Source organism: Fusarium vanettenii (genome assembly GCF_000151355.1).
Source record: "Fusarium vanettenii 77-13-4 chromosome 10 genomic scaffold NECHAsca_82_chr10_2_0, whole genome shotgun sequence".
In the NCBI taxonomy this organism is placed as follows: domain Eukaryota; kingdom Fungi; phylum Ascomycota; class Sordariomycetes; order Hypocreales; family Nectriaceae; genus Fusarium; species Fusarium vanettenii.
The window spans coordinates 311,403-328,292 of record NW_003315807.1 but is presented as its reverse complement, the minus strand read 5'-3'; the positions used below and the strand labels follow the sequence as shown (position 1 = coordinate 328,292).

The 16,890-nt window shown below is 50.8% G+C and overlaps 7 protein-coding genes across 7 annotated transcripts; 3 read left to right on the top strand and 4 right to left on the bottom strand.

The window, feature by feature from the left end:
* Positions 1 to 235: 235 nt before the first annotated feature.
* Positions 236 to 2,015, top strand: NECHADRAFT_85518 (uncharacterized protein; the record flags this gene model as incomplete). The annotated part of the gene is made up of 5 exons (XM_003039910.1): positions 236 to 615; positions 725 to 936; positions 984 to 1,095; positions 1,142 to 1,793; positions 1,842 to 2,015. The coding sequence occupies 5 exons, from the start codon at positions 236 to 238 to the stop codon at positions 2,013 to 2,015; spliced, it is 1,530 nt and encodes a 509-aa protein (XP_003039956.1).
* Positions 2,016 to 2,644: 629 nt separating this feature from the next.
* NECHADRAFT_50344 (uncharacterized protein) lies at positions 2,645 to 3,766 on the top strand (the record flags this gene model as incomplete). The annotated part of the gene is made up of 1 exon (XM_003039909.1): positions 2,645 to 3,766. The coding sequence occupies one exon, from the start codon at positions 2,645 to 2,647 to the stop codon at positions 3,764 to 3,766; it is 1,122 nt and encodes a 373-aa protein (XP_003039955.1).
* A 713-nt stretch (positions 3,767 to 4,479) lies between these two features.
* On the bottom strand, positions 4,480 to 6,841 carry NECHADRAFT_85516 (uncharacterized protein; the record flags this gene model as incomplete). Its single annotated transcript, XM_003039717.1, has 5 exons — positions 4,480 to 5,130; positions 5,182 to 5,703; positions 5,749 to 6,517; positions 6,569 to 6,697; positions 6,756 to 6,841. The coding sequence occupies 5 exons, from the start codon at positions 6,839 to 6,841 to the stop codon at positions 4,480 to 4,482; spliced, it is 2,157 nt and encodes a 718-aa protein (XP_003039763.1).
* Positions 6,842 to 8,562: 1,721 nt separating this feature from the next.
* NECHADRAFT_50177 (uncharacterized protein) lies at positions 8,563 to 10,597 on the bottom strand (the record flags this gene model as incomplete). The annotated part of the gene is made up of 4 exons (XM_003039716.1): positions 8,563 to 9,452; positions 9,499 to 9,594; positions 9,646 to 10,248; positions 10,303 to 10,597. The coding sequence occupies 4 exons, from the start codon at positions 10,595 to 10,597 to the stop codon at positions 8,563 to 8,565; spliced, it is 1,884 nt and encodes a 627-aa protein (XP_003039762.1).
* A 797-nt stretch (positions 10,598 to 11,394) lies between these two features.
* Positions 11,395 to 13,176, top strand: NECHADRAFT_96622 (uncharacterized protein; the record flags this gene model as incomplete). The annotated part of the gene is made up of 2 exons (XM_003039908.1): positions 11,395 to 11,462; positions 11,517 to 13,176. 2 exons carry the CDS (start codon positions 11,395 to 11,397, stop codon positions 13,174 to 13,176), a joined length of 1,728 nt encoding a protein of 575 aa, XP_003039954.1.
* A 113-nt stretch (positions 13,177 to 13,289) lies between these two features.
* NECHADRAFT_85513 (uncharacterized protein) lies at positions 13,290 to 14,036 on the bottom strand (the record flags this gene model as incomplete). The annotated part of the gene is made up of 1 exon (XM_003039715.1): positions 13,290 to 14,036. The coding sequence occupies one exon, from the start codon at positions 14,034 to 14,036 to the stop codon at positions 13,290 to 13,292; it is 747 nt and encodes a 248-aa protein (XP_003039761.1).
* A 978-nt stretch (positions 14,037 to 15,014) lies between these two features.
* On the bottom strand, positions 15,015 to 15,866 carry NECHADRAFT_85512 (uncharacterized protein; the record flags this gene model as incomplete). Its single annotated transcript, XM_003039714.1, has 2 exons — positions 15,015 to 15,540; positions 15,598 to 15,866. 2 exons carry the CDS (start codon positions 15,864 to 15,866, stop codon positions 15,015 to 15,017), a joined length of 795 nt encoding a protein of 264 aa, XP_003039760.1.
* Between the last annotated feature and the right edge of the window lie 1,024 nt (positions 15,867 to 16,890).

The following is a 16,890-nucleotide window of genomic DNA, read 5'->3' as shown; positions in this document are numbered from 1 at the left end:
ATAATCGCAGATTCTTTCCAAGGAAAGCGTCAATTTTCGTATCAGAGCTCTGTCAGATCCCAAGACTTGTAGGCTGAGCCGATGCAGTTCCAGGACATGGGCATTGGAGAGACATGACTACTGCGCCTCGTAGGAGAATAAACAACGCCCAAATCTATGTATATAAACTGCATCAGTGACGTTCAAATTCCAAGCTTCATTACCCTCAACCTCGTTGACACAACCGACAAGCACCATGACACGGCTCTCCTACTGGCTTCTTGCACCAGTCTTCCTCCTCGGGCTAGCCCAGGCGAAACCCGTGGACAGCCATGTCAACGCTCGAGCAGACACGATCAAGTGGAAGAATTGTGTCCTCAACAAAAACCAGACTCTTCCCAGACAATGTGCCAAGCTCAAGGTACCCCTCGACTACACCGACCCAGACAACAAGAAGGAAGTCGCCCTCGACCTCACAAAGATCGAGGCCCTCAAGAAACCTTCAAAGGGCTCCATTCTCGTCAACTTTGGAGGTCCAGGAGAACCTGCTCGTGGCAGTTTCGCGTCGAACCAGATAGCCGTGATGTTGTTGGGTCTGACGGGAGGTGAATACGACCTCATCGGCTTTGATCCACGGTAAGATTAAATGTTGATATGTGGAAAACTACGGCGACTGATTTTGAACCCGGAATGCAGTGGAACTGGAGATACTCTCACCTTCTCATGCTTTGACACAGACTCGGAGAGGGCACTGTTCGGAAACGGCCCGGCAAAATACCGTCGCTGGCTCGTTTCCTCTCGCAAGAGGCCAAAACTGGGCCGCCAGTGGGATCTTTGCCGAGACACGCGCCCTCAAACAAAACAAGACCGGTCAATTCCTCGGAACCTCTTTCGTCGCGCGGGATATGATGCAGATCGTCGATGCCTTGGATGAGGACGGCATGCTGCGCTACTGGGGTACGTGTGCAGCCTCAAACTCTTGACAGTGTGCTAAATGTCTATAGGAATATCCTATGGCACCTATCTTGGCGCTGTGGCAGCCAACATGTTTCCTGACAAGATTGACAAGATGATGCTTGACGCTGTCGTTAATCCCTTTGACTGGCGCATCAACCAGTAAGAGCATTTTCTCCTCAATGAAAGCCCAGCTGACAATGTCCAGTGACTTCGAGTCTCTTACAGATACAGATGCGACCTTGAGCAGATTCTGTCAAGAATGCGTCGAAGCACGGGACGTCTGTCCCCTCGCCGGCAAACTCAACGCCAAAGACCTCGAGAAGAAGCTATACAAGTTCTTTGACGATCTTCGACTCGAGCCCATCGTGTTTCAGGGCGTAATACTCGACTACAAGTCGATCAAGGCGCTGCTGTATGGGAACCTCAAATATCCCGAAACTTGGCAGATGATGTCGAGGATCCTTGATGCCATGATGAAGCGAGACTCGAAGCTGCTTGAGGCACTAGGGGGCGACGGTGGCGGTGGCGGTAGCAGCATGACCAAGGAGTCTCACTGGGGTATTCGCTGCAGCGACATGACCGGGCAGACTGACGATGTTCACGACGTCATACCTATATTGAACAAGCGGTGGGATACTAACAGGTTCGCCGCCGACGTTATTGAGGACGTCGTCATGCGATGCTCGAGGTGGAAGCTCCCAGCCAAAGAACGATACGAGGGTGACTTCAAGGCCAAGACGAAGAACTCAATACTCGTCATCGGACAGACTTCCGACCCGATTACTCCTATGGCGTCAGCCCGCAACCTGGCCGGGACTCTTGAGGGTAGCGTGCTGCTCGAGTTCGACATCCCCGGCGTAAGTGACCCCTGTGACCGTTTGTCGGTGAAAAGCTAACTTCGGCAGCATACTATTCTCCGCCGAAGCTCTGAATGTGTTATCAAAGCTACCGCTGCTTACTGGAGTGAGGGCAAGCTTCCTAAGAATAACACGGTCTGCAAGTCCGATGTTAAGCCTTTTTCAACCGAGACTGGCTGGGTCGAGATGATCAAGAAGCTTGGCATGGGCCCCAATCAGTAGAGGAACGGCTGTATAGAAGAGGACCATCGAAGAAGATCTGATATATGGGAGGGTTGATGGGTTCTGTTTTGTTGATTCAATATTGTTGAAACTGTCTTTACCACATACGTCCAAGGCAATAGATATACGCAAGCCTGCATACCACCCACTTTGACTCGACCACGACGACAGTGACGTGTTTGAAGCATACCGAGCACGCTGCTACAAGACTCAAAACTGAGTCCCCTCATGCAAAATCTCTCACCAAGGCCCTCATTACTCACCCTTGTCACCGCTGCCAAGAGCGGTTTGGTCCCCGGTACGAGGTGAGTCACCTGAGACCGCAAATGGCTATACGGGTAAGACGCATCCCACAGGATTGATGCTATACCCATTTAAGATTAAATGTACTTTTTGACAGATGCAGAGGAATTGAATACGGTAAGATGGTAAATAAGTTGGTGCGGGCTTCGGCGTCTGTCACCGACGCCGAGTCAACGTGACTCAGGCACGCAGCAAATCTTCGACATCGGCGTTTGTACATTATAAATCAATCTGGTAAAGAGTCACTGGCTTCATATTAAGAATGGTGTCTTTGCTCGATTCGGATGTCTCGGCATCAACCAGATCTCCTCAGTTCTACCCTCACAATGTCTCCCTGGAGCCCTCGGCGGCTGCTCTCAACAAGGCAGCCGAACCAAACACCGAGTCGGCGAACCAATCTGAAAATCGAACTCGAAACTTCCACTGCCATTCTTCACGGATATTCCAGCAATAGCAGCGGTGCCTACATCTCGGGGCGACTATTATTCAACACAGAGGAAGCTATACAGGTTGAAAGCCTTGATGTTACGCTCCAACTTCATGTTCGGTACAAACGTCCTCGGAAAAAGAATTGCGCCAGCTGTGCACAGAATTTGGTTCAAATATCCCAACAGAATGTTATATCCACCCCGACATCACTTCCTAAAGGACAACATCACTTCGACATGTCCTTCATCATCCCAGGCCACCTTCCCATCTCTATGGATACACCCCTTGCAACAGTAGAGTACGAAGTTTATGCCCAGGCTGCCTGCACAGAACGAGAACCAGTCGTGTCAAAAAAGGTCCTCAAGGTTGAGCGGATACTTGAAGCCGAATCTAATAAACAACTTCATACCTTCAACTTCAACTCCACCAACATGATAGCCACATTATGCCTCAACAGTGTCATTCGTCCTACTGGGACCAACTCAGTCTCACTTCGCATCGATAACATCACTTCAGGTCTTGCCATCGGACTTGAGGTGTGGAAACTTCAAAAGGTTACTTGGAAACTTGAAGAGTCTGTTTCTGTCGCTCTCCCAAACTGTCCTCGTCATCCAACAGCCTCAGGGACTAGTCAGGGAACCGACCCGAGTCAACAGTTAGAGACCCACCTGCTTGGAAAAAAGAGTCTTCGCCACGGATGGGAAGAACACGCAAACGAATCCCAACCTCACATTACCTTCGGCTTCGGCTACAGTCTCAACAGAGTTGGCTCCGAGGCTATCTATGCATGTGAGGAGAGCGCCGGCCCGCAAGTGACACACGCTCTCCTCGTCGAGCTTCACCTGGAGAAGCATTTTGTGCTGCCAGAGTCTCCCTGGATGACATCACCGCCAAGGGCTGAAACCACTCTGCGCATGACACGGCCTGTTGTTTTGACGGAGCTGGTTGAGCCGAGTGTTCCGCCAGCTTACGGTAACTCGGCCGATAGTCCACCCGAGTATGCCGATGTCGGCTGTTGAGAGCCAATCTTTCCTCGTGAGAGAGTGGTGGGTGGAATTGAAATGAGGAGAAGAATCTTGTAGAGATTGGTTCGTGTAGGAGCCTTTTGTCGTGATACCAGTGACTGATAACCAGTCTGCATGTGCGCAGCCTCGGCCCGATGGCCAAGCCGCAATAATCACCCAAAATACTAATTAAATTGACATTACTACCACTATTACATCTCTTCATTGCTCACTTTCATATCCCAGCTAATAGATTTGGAACGAATCCTGACGGCGCTGACTCGATTGCTTCAAACATGTCAGGGCAACCCCCACGTCATAATGGAATTTGGACTACAGGCGGATAAATGATTTTGTACACAGATCCTTTTCCTCGCTGTAAGACGTAATCGACTATTGAGTAATGCATGGAAATTGAGTCCTCAGGAGAGAAGGTTGGTCACGACCATGATGAGCTGTGCATCCACCACTGAGCCAGAAGATCGAAGAAATTCGTTGCCGCTCTTGAGACTCCCGAGCTCCTTTAGAACGAGGCTCTGCAGTCTACACCTCTAGCAGGCTTCGTGAAGCGGGGGGTCAACAAAAACATAGATAAAAGATTAGATTCCAGTCGCTTTCGTGCCTTGTACTTAGATATCGATCTTCGGGCTCAGTTACCCCATCGAGGGCCGGGCTGCAACTATAATAAACAACGGATTTGGTACTTGGATATCATATCAGCCGTTCATTCATCCTTGGAATCCCTCATTAGGCCAGAAAAATCCCGGAAAGTCTTGATCATTATTGGATGACTCAAGGAACTGAAGATCCAAATCAGACTGGGACAACAAGTCTTGAAACGAAGGCTCTGTCAGGGCCATCCTAGCTGTGTCCGTGGGTGCATCGAACATTCTCGGGTCGTGGAAAGAGAATGGCCCGCCACGCATGGCCATTGAATCAGTCTCTCGATTGTCCTGTCCTGACTGATTTCGCTCAGCAGCTATACTGTCAAGGGCCGCTCTGGTAGCTTCCATGCTCTTCAAGAACTCTCTCGCCGCGAAATTGCCACTCTCGTCTAACTGCTTGAGTATTTGCATCGCAGCATCAAAGTCGTCACTATCGCTTTGAGACTCATTTGTCTGAGATAGACTCGATATGGCGAGGACGATGGACGACGAGAATAGGTGGTGAACGTAGGAAACATCGAAAGTTGGGAAGGATCCGTTGATCCAAGACTCTACAAGGAGTCGACAAGAGCGTCGAGCACATTGAATGCAGGCATCCGAAAGAGTCAAAGCAACTTCGCCAATGGGAGGGTGGTCATCCTCAATTGACTTGCGAGCCTCTCGGTGCATACGAAAAACATACAGCACAATTGGTCTTGCTGCTCGTATTAGACACTAGTTGTGTTAGAAGCGCGTTGAACGGTGGGTATGTGTGACCCTACTGACCTGGTTGAAAGAGAGGTGCAAGGCTGTTATCGGTGCCGTCGCGTTAGGGGGAAGCTCCTCCATGGCGGCTCGGAGAGAGTCCGGCAGGGCTTGTAGCCAGCTAGTTAGGTCTCTCAGCGCTTGTTGTACTCTACTCGAGAAGGAGGTGCGCTGATTCTTCCGGCTGTAGATCAACGACGCAATCTGAGCAGCAAGATTAGTCAACCTGTGGTTGGCTGTCAGATACTCAGCGTCCGCAAAGTCCTCAGCCGCACTTTCAGGAGATAACCCCTCGATGGAAGGCGGGTCTACGTCGATGTCCTCGTCCCTGATAGAAACTGGCTGACCGATCTGAGCTCCCCAGAAGCGGTCAAGAGTATACACCGACCACCATATCCTCTTTCTGTGTTCTTGTTTCTCGCGGTCCGGCATCAGAGATAGGGGCACATTTTGGTGTAGGCCAATCATGGTGCTGAATTTGACAGCAGATCCAATCATGCAGTATGCGTTGTACCGTCGGTTCATAGCCAGAGAGTATAAAGACTTTCGAGTATTAGCATTGCAAACTGACAAGACCAAAAGTCTTACCAGCATCAAGATAACCTCAACGCAGTCGATCCGAGGTTGTTCAGTGAGAACCCGGAGGAACCGGCTTGCGCGTATATAATACGCGATACCAGGAAGTTGATTCTTGTCCTTGGTAGGCGATGTCCTCGTCGAGTAAACCTCGCCCAATGCAAACAGGACAAAGAGCTTGCACTCAGATACGAGATCACACATGTCAGGGTTATGAATAACTTGCTCCAGTAAACGTTGCGTAGCGCTCCTTCGAACGAGATAATAGCGCTTGCATACTGTATTCAGTGCCACTTTTAGCAAGAAGCGGGCTCTTGATGCAGGTGGCCATGGGCAAGGTGTGTTCCATGACGATGTCAATGCTTCATCAGTCACGTTTTCGGTGCGTGGAATATGTCGTTGCGATTTCCCAGAGAGTTCTTGACGGAATCTGGTAGCAAAAGGTGCATCTGCGGCTTCCTCGATAAGCATAGGCATTTCGGGGGTCAACGAGAAGAACCAAGGACGGTCCTCAAGAATCGGGTTCCGGATAGAGTCGTCGGTCTCTGGGGCAGGTCTCGTCTGGTCAACAACGACGGTCGCTTCAGGATTGGCTTGTAATATGCCCGTATCGGCGTTTATGACAGATGCGGCAGGAGATTCCTGGTTGACGGCATCGCCTTCTGAGACGAAAGACTGGGCTCTTGTCTCGTGACGCCGAGACGGTGTTGAGTTGGCAGCTTCGGGGGTGTGAACAGCCTTTCTAAGGCTATGAATCTCGTCTAGTAGTTCATCGATATAACTAGGCCATGATTAGTAGTTATCCTAAAGGACTGATGACTTGCTTTCATACCTCTGATCGACCTTCACTCGTCTGATTCGCCTTGGATAGGAACACTCAGCGCCAATATTGGCCTGTAGGCAGTTGGCACAGGGAGTACCGCCAGAGCATTTCACTTTGCGGGCGTGACATTTTCGGCAACTGAAAGAGTTAGTAGAGATCCATTTCATTGGAAACCGGTACCTCGTCGTGGACATACGCAATGCGTGCGTTCTTCGGCGTTGCCCTTGAGGCTCCGAAAGAGCGCCGAAGTCGCTGGCCCTCAGGCTCTGGTGTTTCAGACATGGATATTATAACAGTGATGGATCACAATAAGGGTTAATTGATCGGATATTGCCAGGAGGATCCGAGACCTGAGATGATGAATCAAGTTGGAAGACGTGATGAGGATCTAAGCCGTACTCGGCAAGCTCGAAGAGAAGGCCGAGCAGTGGAGGATGACTAAGGTAGAAGAATCGGCTCTAATGTGGCACCACCGAGGTACAAGCCGGCAGCGAAGTGGGAGAACCGAGCGTGGTTAGAGCGGGAATGCTCTTTTGCGAGGAACCCTTGATTGGTCAAAGTGAGTCAAGAGCAAAGACGTAACCGTGTGAAGCCAACATCTCTTGCAACAAAAAGGCACTGTCGTGATGGTGTTGATCACAGGCGGCGCTGGAACATGAGATTTCAGCGCAAAATGCAAAAAGAAATGATGAGACTGGGACTCGAACCCAGGAGGATTGCTCCACCAGGAATTGTAGGTTGTTAAGGTTGACCTTAACCTGGCGCCATAACCAACTCGGCCATCTCACCAACCTTATTGGATGCTAGGCTAACGATCTACGAGACTCTATATAGTAGCACAGCCAGTGACGACGTGGCCGGCGATGGACATCACCTTAGCATGTTAAGCTCAAGCAGGTACAGATACACTTGCTCTTATCAGCTCTCTAATATGAGTCCCAGGAAGAAGAGTTTCAATCGGAGTCGAGCTCTCCGAGGCGGTTCTTGGTGGCATTGGGCAACCCACCATCCTTGAACGTTGGGCCGTTCTAGCGGCTTGCACCTGGCCACCATTGCGTGTGGGCTTCAAAGAGAGTAATAATGCAATAGAATCAGTGATATGGAGGGATTACCAAGTTCGTCACTCCCTTTCTCACATAGATAGAGTGTCTTGAGTACGCCTAGTAAGTACCGGCACTGTTGAGAGTGCGGTATCTATTCTGAAAGTCGCTTTGCGGAACATAATAGACCGCTATGCCATAGGCAAAAGTAGAAGATACCTTCTGCTAGTTGCAGAGGCATTTGGGCCTTATGATGTTGCTCAATACGCTTCTTTTGCAATTCCTGATGCATCCTACCCAGAGTAGCCAGTGATACAACTCCAGATATGACCCTCCCTCTTCCCTTCCGTCTGCCCAAAGGAATACAATCATGACAATTGCTCTACGTAGTTCGCCTCCACAGCACCAAAGAAACTCGTCCCTGTACTTCACCACATAATCAAACGTCGCGTTTCCCAGCAGCACCATCAGGTCCAGTGTCATGTCTCGCCACTTTCCCGGTACGGCCTCACTCCTGTAGCTTCTTTCAAGCCAGATCTTGGACTCTTCGACTGAACAGTTAACAGTGCAGAGCCGCCTGACGTCTGCATATGCGAGATCAGTTGGGCTCACGCTGGTGGTAGGGGACTCACTGTCGTTCATACGAGACGGTGGGTCGTTATCTTGGCAGTAGTACAGTGACCGCTCAAGAGGGGACACTTGTATAAAAAACATGGCAGGTTCTTGGGTTTGAGAGATGGGTCGATTTTCTGACTGATTCCTCTTGGGAATAGCCATTTTAAACATAATTGACACTGATTGCCATGTTTCCAAGCTATCTCAAAGTGCATAGACCGAAAAGCAGCCCACCGGTTCCATGCGAGTTTCTGCAGACTATTCGATCAAAGATAGCCTTGCTACTTTTCCCTGAGATTGGTGCCGCACCGCTTAATAGACCCCTCGGACGAAACCAGCCCAGCCTACCTAGACTAAAACTTCATCTCCAGTAACATGACTGGTCCCCGTTTGACTGACTCCCAAGATGCCGGCCTCGTATAAGTGCTGAACAAGGGAGAATAACATGCCATCACAACCTTTTGCGGCCATCATGTCCACGGTAACAGGCAAGTATTCTGTGTGAGAAGTAATTGAAGAATGGTAAGCCACCTGTCCAATTGGCACAACCATATCAGGTGTCTCGCTCATGACTGATATCCGACTTGTCGAAAAGGCTTTTGGGACTTGCGGGCCCGTCCGGTAAGTGTCTCTGTAAACTGGCACAGGCGTTCTCGGAACATAGACGAGCAGGTTGTGAGAACATGATTTCGCGTCATGAGATAATATTCTGGTGTTGAACCATTCCATGAATTGAGTCTTGTTTGCGATGCCCTGCTCAACGGTCGCCGTTGAGTTGTCGCCAAATGCCCAACGGTTCAGGGGCGCAGGGTTGACATGGGGCCGCCTTCCATCATGAGCAGCTCCATAATCTCTAAAGAAGGGATCTCGCACAAGTCTTGCTTGCTCCTTTGCCGATACAATCTCGTATGTGTTATTGAGCAAGGTCGATACAGAGGGGGCGCTAGGGTTCGTGCTATTCCAGCGCTCTTCAAGGTTAAAAGGAGTAGCCTTGGCCGAGAGAAAGTCGGTCAGGTTAGCCAGAAACTGAGTGAGGATGATATTCAGCTCAGATTCGGCCTGGGTGGGAAAGCCAATCGTGAGGATATTTGAAGGGTAAGAATCATTTAAGCTGATGTTTGTGCCATATAACGCCTGGGCGGCTGTTTTCCAAAGAGCAGGATCACGAGAAAATAGGCCAGCCGTGTCAAAATGAGGTGAGAGGGGCATGGTATCACCCAGTGAAACCAGCCCATGGCCTAGATTGGTTAGCTTCGCCTTTCAGAGTACAAGGACGTGGCGTACTTGGCCTATTCCCATAGATCCCTTGAACTTGACTTGGTGACCTGATGCTACCTCCAGTATCAGATCCAAGGGCGATGTCCAACCATGGATAAGCAGCTATTTGATTCATCAGCGTCGACCATTGGCGTATTTTCCTGCTACACTTACCTACGCCGGCAGCCGGGCCAGCAGAAGAGGATGATGGATCTTGGTACCCGTCCCCTCGAGGGTTGAATGGCGCATGGTAATCCACCCAATCAGCAGTAGCCGACTCTCCGTTTGCGAACTGACTCGTCTTCATCTTTCCGACAATGACAGCGCCAGCGTCGAGCAGGTTCTGAACAGCAGGTGCCGTTCTATTCGCCGCTGGATAAAGATTATACCAAGCCCTGTTGCCATTCGAGGTCTTGAGCCCTTGGACGTTGAAAATGTCTTTGATCCCGAGTCTAACACCAGCCAGCGGCTTTTTGGTAGTTCTTGTATAGTAGAGTCTCGAAGGGACGGCAACTGCAAGGGAATGACCAGGTAGGTTGGCTGGAAGAACCGAATACGAGCCATCTTGATTCAAGATTGAGGATTCACTAAATGCCCCTTGGACATCGGCGTACAGCCTGTAGGCTTGGTAGATGCGTCCAGTAGTAGAGACGAAGTACGGGCCATCGGGGAGAGGATTGTTATCTTGAGCTTGGGAAACCCAAAAAGCGGTAGAATTACCCAGCACCGTAACATCACCTCTCTCATTGCGAGCATTCCTTCTCTGCACATAGAAGCCTGCATAGAATCAGTGCTTTTCCCAAATGCAGTACCTCAAGCAATGAGACTCACCTTTGGCAAAACCAGGTTGATAGACATCATCCGCCCTCGAAAACGTCGCTGTGATTTTATTGACATCATCAAGACTCAATGACTGTTCGTCCGTGTTGAGAACAGTAATTGGAAGCAGTCCAATGTTTTCATCAACCTCAAACACGGCTCTCGGAACTTTTCCGACTGCATGAGGCGGTACGTAGTAAGCGATGCCATTGAGCTGCAGGGTCGTTCCGGTGGTTGAAAACGAATATGCGGAGGCCGCAAAAGGCCTCAAGAGAGCCGCCGCCACAATATACCACCTGCAATGCATTGGCTACAGCTCTGAAACAGCATCAAAGACTCTTCTTGCAAGAGTTGGCTTGGGTGTCTCTTCAAGAGCAGAGGCGGGGGGACAATTTGTGAAGGTAACGAGTTAAATCAGGAGCTCGCGATAAGTGCTTGAGTAAAAATATACCCTAAATCGTCGCTTCTGTGCCATTATCCAGGCTATTTCAACCTTCACTTCATCTTACCGCTGTAGAGAACATCAATGGCAAATGCCGATGTCGCCTTTGTAAGAACCCTGATGGAAAGCCCCATAATCACACAGGACAACAGGGATCCTTGAGAACGAGAGTCTGCAGATCTTTAAAGTGCGGGAACCTACATCATTTCTCTCATTCGACGAGCCAAAAACCCGAGGGAATCGACAGGAGGATATGAATAATCCCTGAGCGGGAACGCCCCATAGCGGCTTCGATGCCAAGCCATCCGGGTTACCGGCATCATATACAGTTACATTTAACCATATTCAACTTTCTTTACGTTCCACTAAGACGTCCGGCGGCATGACTTCAACGCTGATCTTCATGGGTTATGAATATCCCTCATGGGAAAACGGGAAACGCCAAGCCATCAAGGTTGAGTTGAGGCTCCGCAAGAGTAATCACCACGTCCATGACTGAGACAGCGTGGGATGTCGTAGCATTGACTCTGATCAAACTTCAGATAGAGATATTCATATAAAAGCCGCTGTATTCTCTCTAGGATGTTGCTCTTCAGCTCACAAGCCTAGATCAGCATCCTCAGCCCCCTTTCTCCAATCCTTTGCTGCCTCACACCCAAATCATGGTTAGGCTATCAACCCGTTTGTGGGAGACCTCCTTAATTCTCCTAGCAACACTGTCCTTCCCTGAGTATGGCCAAACGGTGCCGCATGCGCCCCAACATGGAACAGAAACATGTTCAAGGAAGCCGCTGATGGAGGACTTTGACTCCATCGGGGCTTGGTTTGATGGCGTCGCAGCAGTCAACTGCACGTCAGCCGCCAAGAACTCAAACGTTTCTGTCGCCATTGTGGGCGGGGGTATCTCTGGTCTCACCACTGCCTTGATGCTGGACAGCATCGGTTTCCATAACTGGGAGATCATCGAGGCCAGTGAGAGAATCGGCGGACGGTTCAGAACCAAGTTCGTCGGCGGAACTCAGGAGTTCGCAGAGATGGGACCCATGAGACTTCCTCATACTGTCACTTACAAAAGCGACAATTCGACAGAAGAGTACACCGAACACGGCCTGACTTATCAGTTGGCTCACACACTCAACAACATGAATGGAAACGACTCGAAGTGGAAGGTCGACTTCATCCCGTGGATTCAGCATCACCCAAACGAACTGATTGCCTGGGGTACGGGGAGGCATCCAGATAGCAGTGTCCCAACCCGAGCAGACATCTCCGCCGATCCTAGTCTTAGAAAGCCTCCATCGTTGACCTCTGCCGAGTACAACGAGACCAAAGCCCGCATGAACAAGATTCTAAAGAACGAAACCATGCTTCGGGAGATTCAGCGAGATGTCTGGCGCTCGCACAAGCGTGTCATGGACATGGGCCTCGATGACTGGAGTCAACAGTGCATGATGAGGGAGGTCTTTCATGCAACTGAGAATGTGACCGATGCCATCTGGACTGCTTCCGACTATGACGTCTTCTGGGATGAAATGGTTCATAACTCGAATCTTGGACTTGATGGAACCCGAGACTCGCTGGGAGAAACCGAGTGGAAGTGTGTGGATGGTGGCTTCAACAGACTGTCGGATGCCTTTTTACCCCATGTTTCTGCCAGACTGGTCCTAAACCGGAAGATCAGAAAAGTCGAAACTGTGGAAGACACGGACGGCCGCACTCGCACTCGACTATCGTGGTACCCCAGTGTCAGCAACCGGACCTTTGAGTCCAAGGACTACGACTACACCATCATGGCTGTTCCTTTCACCATGACGCGGTTCATGGAACTACCAAGCTTCTCCTCGGTCCTCGGCCGTGCCATCAGCGAAGCAGGCCTCAGGTTCAAGTCTGCCTGCAAGGTGTCCCTGCTCTTCTCGGAACGCTTCTGGGAAAAGGGTGAGAAGCCGATATTTGGTGGCTACTCGATGCCAACCAGCAGACCAATCGGGGCTCTCTACTACCCAGTATACGGATTGAACGAGTCGCGACCGGGCCTCATTACACACTATCGTGGAGGCGACTGGAGTGATCGCTATGTCAGCTTTTCTGATGAAGAGCATGCGCAGCTGGTGTTGGATTCCATCGTGAGCCTACATGGAGAGCAAGCTAGAGAGCTCTACACAGGAGACTACGAGCGTCTCTGCTGGCTACAGGATGAACACACCGCCACGTCTTGGTGTCGGCCAGATGTTGAACAGCACAAGCTATACATCCCAGCTTATCATCGCACCGAGCACAACACCATCTTCATCGGCGAACACACGGCACCGACGCAAGCCTGGATCAGCTCGGCCATTCACTCATCCGCTAGAGGAACTATCCAGCTTCTTTTAGAGCTTGGTATGATTGATGAGGCAAAGAAGGTGAACGCGGAATGGATGGGGAGGTGGATCGAGCATCAGTAAATATACGTTGGTAGTCTAACGCACCTCTTGTCTCTTCAGGTACAGACAACTCCCTCAGTGATGAAATGTTGGGGCGGAGAAAATAGAAGGTATCTTGTAGATCCACAGCATCATCACTCATCATGTAAGAACAGTCTCATCCACGCAACAGCTGCATTCTTTCCTCTTTCCATAGCCGCTCTTTCGCCCTCTCTCTCCTTACCTCCTCTTACCAAACAGCCATGGGCATGCCCAGGGAAATGCTGGTAGTCAAATGGTAACCCAGCAGCCTGCAGTTTCTGAAACGTGTGAAGCTTCAGTTCCGTCGTGTACACGGGGTCAAACTCGGGGGCAAGCATCTGCACTGGGACATTGACTCCGTCGATATCTTCCGCCTTCAGCAAAGACGGGTGCGCAGATGTTACGCAGTCCACAAGCGGCGGGACATGCTCCCTAGCCCCGAGTCGAAACACAGCCCAGCCGCCGTAGCAGAAGCCAATTGCGCCCACCTTATCGTACTTCTCACGAAGAGCTCTTGTGAAGGCGAAAATATGTGGCTCACGGATTTCTCGCGAGTTTCGTGCGAGAAACTCCGGCATATCCATTTCACCCCATTTCTCTGCCGTAAGAAGATCAAGAGGGAGAGAATCGCCCTGGAAAAAATCGGGGACGTAGGCTGTCACGTCGGCTTCTTTGGCGTAGTGATCGGCCAAGAGACGGATATTTGGCAACGTCCAACCAAAAAGATCGTGAATGATGAGGACTGCAGCCTTGGTGTTTTCGCCCGTCACATAACAATCCAAATCCGCAAGCTGTTCAGTTCGGCCAGTGGGTTCTCCATCCCACTTGAAACCTTTGGTGCAACAGGAGCTGATTGACATGTTGGAATGATGGCGAAGATGGTGAACCAGTGTCAAACTCGAAGCGAGCTTAACGGCTATGTACTATCGAGGCTCCAGGGTATCTGAGGGGTAGCGACAGTTGCATCAGTCACGTCGGATAATGGCTCGATGATTAAACGACCCAGTCAAATGCCGTGCTCGTTCTTGGATAGCGATCCTTCGGTGCACCATGTCACTGTCTCGGGACCGAAGATGTCGTTGCCTAGCTGCCAAATACGATGAGCTTTAGTTCATTGGTGGCAGGATTTCAGGGGAAAGTGTCTTGGCGAGACGTTGAATGGGCGCCGCACGCTCCGGACATCTCCCCAAGGCGCGTATCACTCCTCCCTCAGTGGTGTGAATGTCTTCATCTCCGCCCCTACAGACCGACCTACCCTACGGCTGAAGACATCCTCTTTCCGCTCAGGCAATGGCCGAAAAGCCAGGGTGGAGCTACTCAAAAAATGGCCGGGTTTTTTTTCTCTGTTGTGAACCTTAAAAAGAAGGTTACTTCCAGTTGACGAGCCTCTATCATAAACTCTTCATCGCGATAAAACTGATTTCGTCGTGAGCGTCAATTGGGGCCATCGGAGCTTGTCTTAATGCCGGCCTCCATATCCGATCCCTGTCCAGGCTGGTGGCCGCCAAGTGAAGCCCGCCAAGGAATCCTTGCATTGTGACAGCTGGGATGCCAAGAGTCATTTCACCACCATGTTATAGGTACGGTATTATTTGCTTCTTTGTACGGGAGGATTCGTTGTCCACGCGTTCCTGAATCCAAGCCGCTGTCCCTGCGCTAATAAGCGTCCAGTCCCGGGTCAGGAGACGCCACCACTGCAATCCTCAACACCAATTCCAAGGAAAGGAAACATTTCGAGGTATTGTGAGGAAGAAATATTTAATAAATAATATGTAAAAGGTATCAAAAGTATCGCTTTGTCAAATCAGCGCTGTCGTGTAATCTCACCATCCACCTCTTTAATCCGCCCTCTCTGCGTACGCATACCAGTCGTCCTTGAATCCCCATTCGCTTCCCTTGGTCTTGGTGCCGTTCTTGAGCCAGCAGTTGACACCCCAATTACCCAGCTCCTCCGACATCCTCTTGCCAAAGACCACGCTCCTGCATTTAACTCCAGATCCTTCGTTCTCGTCCTTATCGATCATGGCGCTGCAGGCGTTCAGGCAGTCTTCTAGAGTGTACGCGATGAGCGGGGAGACGTCCGAGATGACGCCGCCCTCCTCTGCTTCTCCGCCCGCGGGTGCGTTCACACCGCACCACCACTTGAAGTCGTATCCCTTGCTTGACTTGAATGAAGTTGCCGTGCTCTTGTCCTTGGGACAGTCCAATTCGAGAAGTTGGACCTCGTCGGCTGGTCTGGGAACGTAGGGGGCGGTATCATTTTCGGCGGAAGTCGTGGTTGATTCGGGAGCTGAGCATTCTGTTGGTGTACTTGTCTCTACAGGAGCAGCAGAGACAGCAGTGGCAGCAGGGCAGTCGTTGTCGCTGAGGTCAATGTCAGTACACGCTCATGTAATAAATGAACGAAGAAATAATACTCACGATTTAGCATTCGCCAGAGCTGCACCAAGTCCACCACCTACACCAGCTCCCACGACAATGGCAGTAAGGAGGGCGACGAGAGCAGCAAAAGTCCACACACCGAGACCAAAGGGGACATGTTGAGCCTTTTGGCCTGAAGGCGGTTGGTATCCAGGAGGGAGATAGTAGGGATTGCCATCTGGTCCATATTGAGCCACCTCTGGGGCCTTGGCCGCCTGCTGGGCGTGTGTGTCGACCTGAAGGCCCTCGCTGTCTTGAGGCTGATGCATTTTCGTCTCGTTTGGTCCCGTACAGTAGAAGATCACCAACAACAGAACGAGAGAAATCTCAAGATGCCCACCGCCGAGCCATAGGGCGACTTTTGAGAAAACAGGGAAGTGGGCGAGCAACAAGGTCTGAGTGTGCTTGGGGCGAAGCCATCGTAGCTTTGGATCCACAAACAAGGCTAGTATTGCCCTGTCCTTGTTTCATACAGGCATTAAGGACACTGATCGGTAAGCTGACTGCATATTTCCGCAAATCATGGACCAGTTGAACCCGCGTGGTTGCAATCGATGTGAACCCCCTGCTGGGCAGAGGGCGCTTCTTCGCGCTTGTGGTTGGCGATGGTTGGCCAGCCTTAACAGGCGTGGGAACCACAGCTCGAGGGATCCGCTAGCTAAAGACAGGGAGCCACTTGGGAGCCCTCGGCGAGGTTGCCCGAAACAGTCGGCTACGAAGATGCTGCCAATTTGCCCCGTATTCTCTGGACAGGGCCTCATTAACGCGCATTTAAGGCTTCATTGCCCATTCAAACAGCACGGACTTCGAACCGACAAGTTACTACTCTTGTTGGAAGTGTATTCGAGTGAAAGAGGAGGAACAGAATCACTAATCTTGTAATTAGGAAGGCGTCTGAGGCCTCGCTTGTGAGTCTCTTACGCAGACAGTTTCCGCTTCTTCACAGGTTTGAGAAGCCAAGCTAACACGCTTCCGTCTTCGCGAAGGAGCCGCTGCCTTGCGCGTTGCGACGTTGGAGCAACACGAACTCAAAGTTTAATTAGCAGAGCTGCCGCCCAATCCTTAGTCTCGTCTACAGGTAGTTAAGCCACACTGGTGGGGGTTTCTGGGTAGTCCAAACTGGAAATCTGGACCATCGCGCCATGAAGAGGCAGTGCAGTGAAGCAGTGGAGGTCACCTGTCACTAACAACCATAACAAAACTGTGCCTTTCTGGCATTTCGTAGTGTGCTACGCGATGGATTCGAGTTCCGGTAGGAGCCGCGATCATCTCGGACCTCTCGATACTACTAGA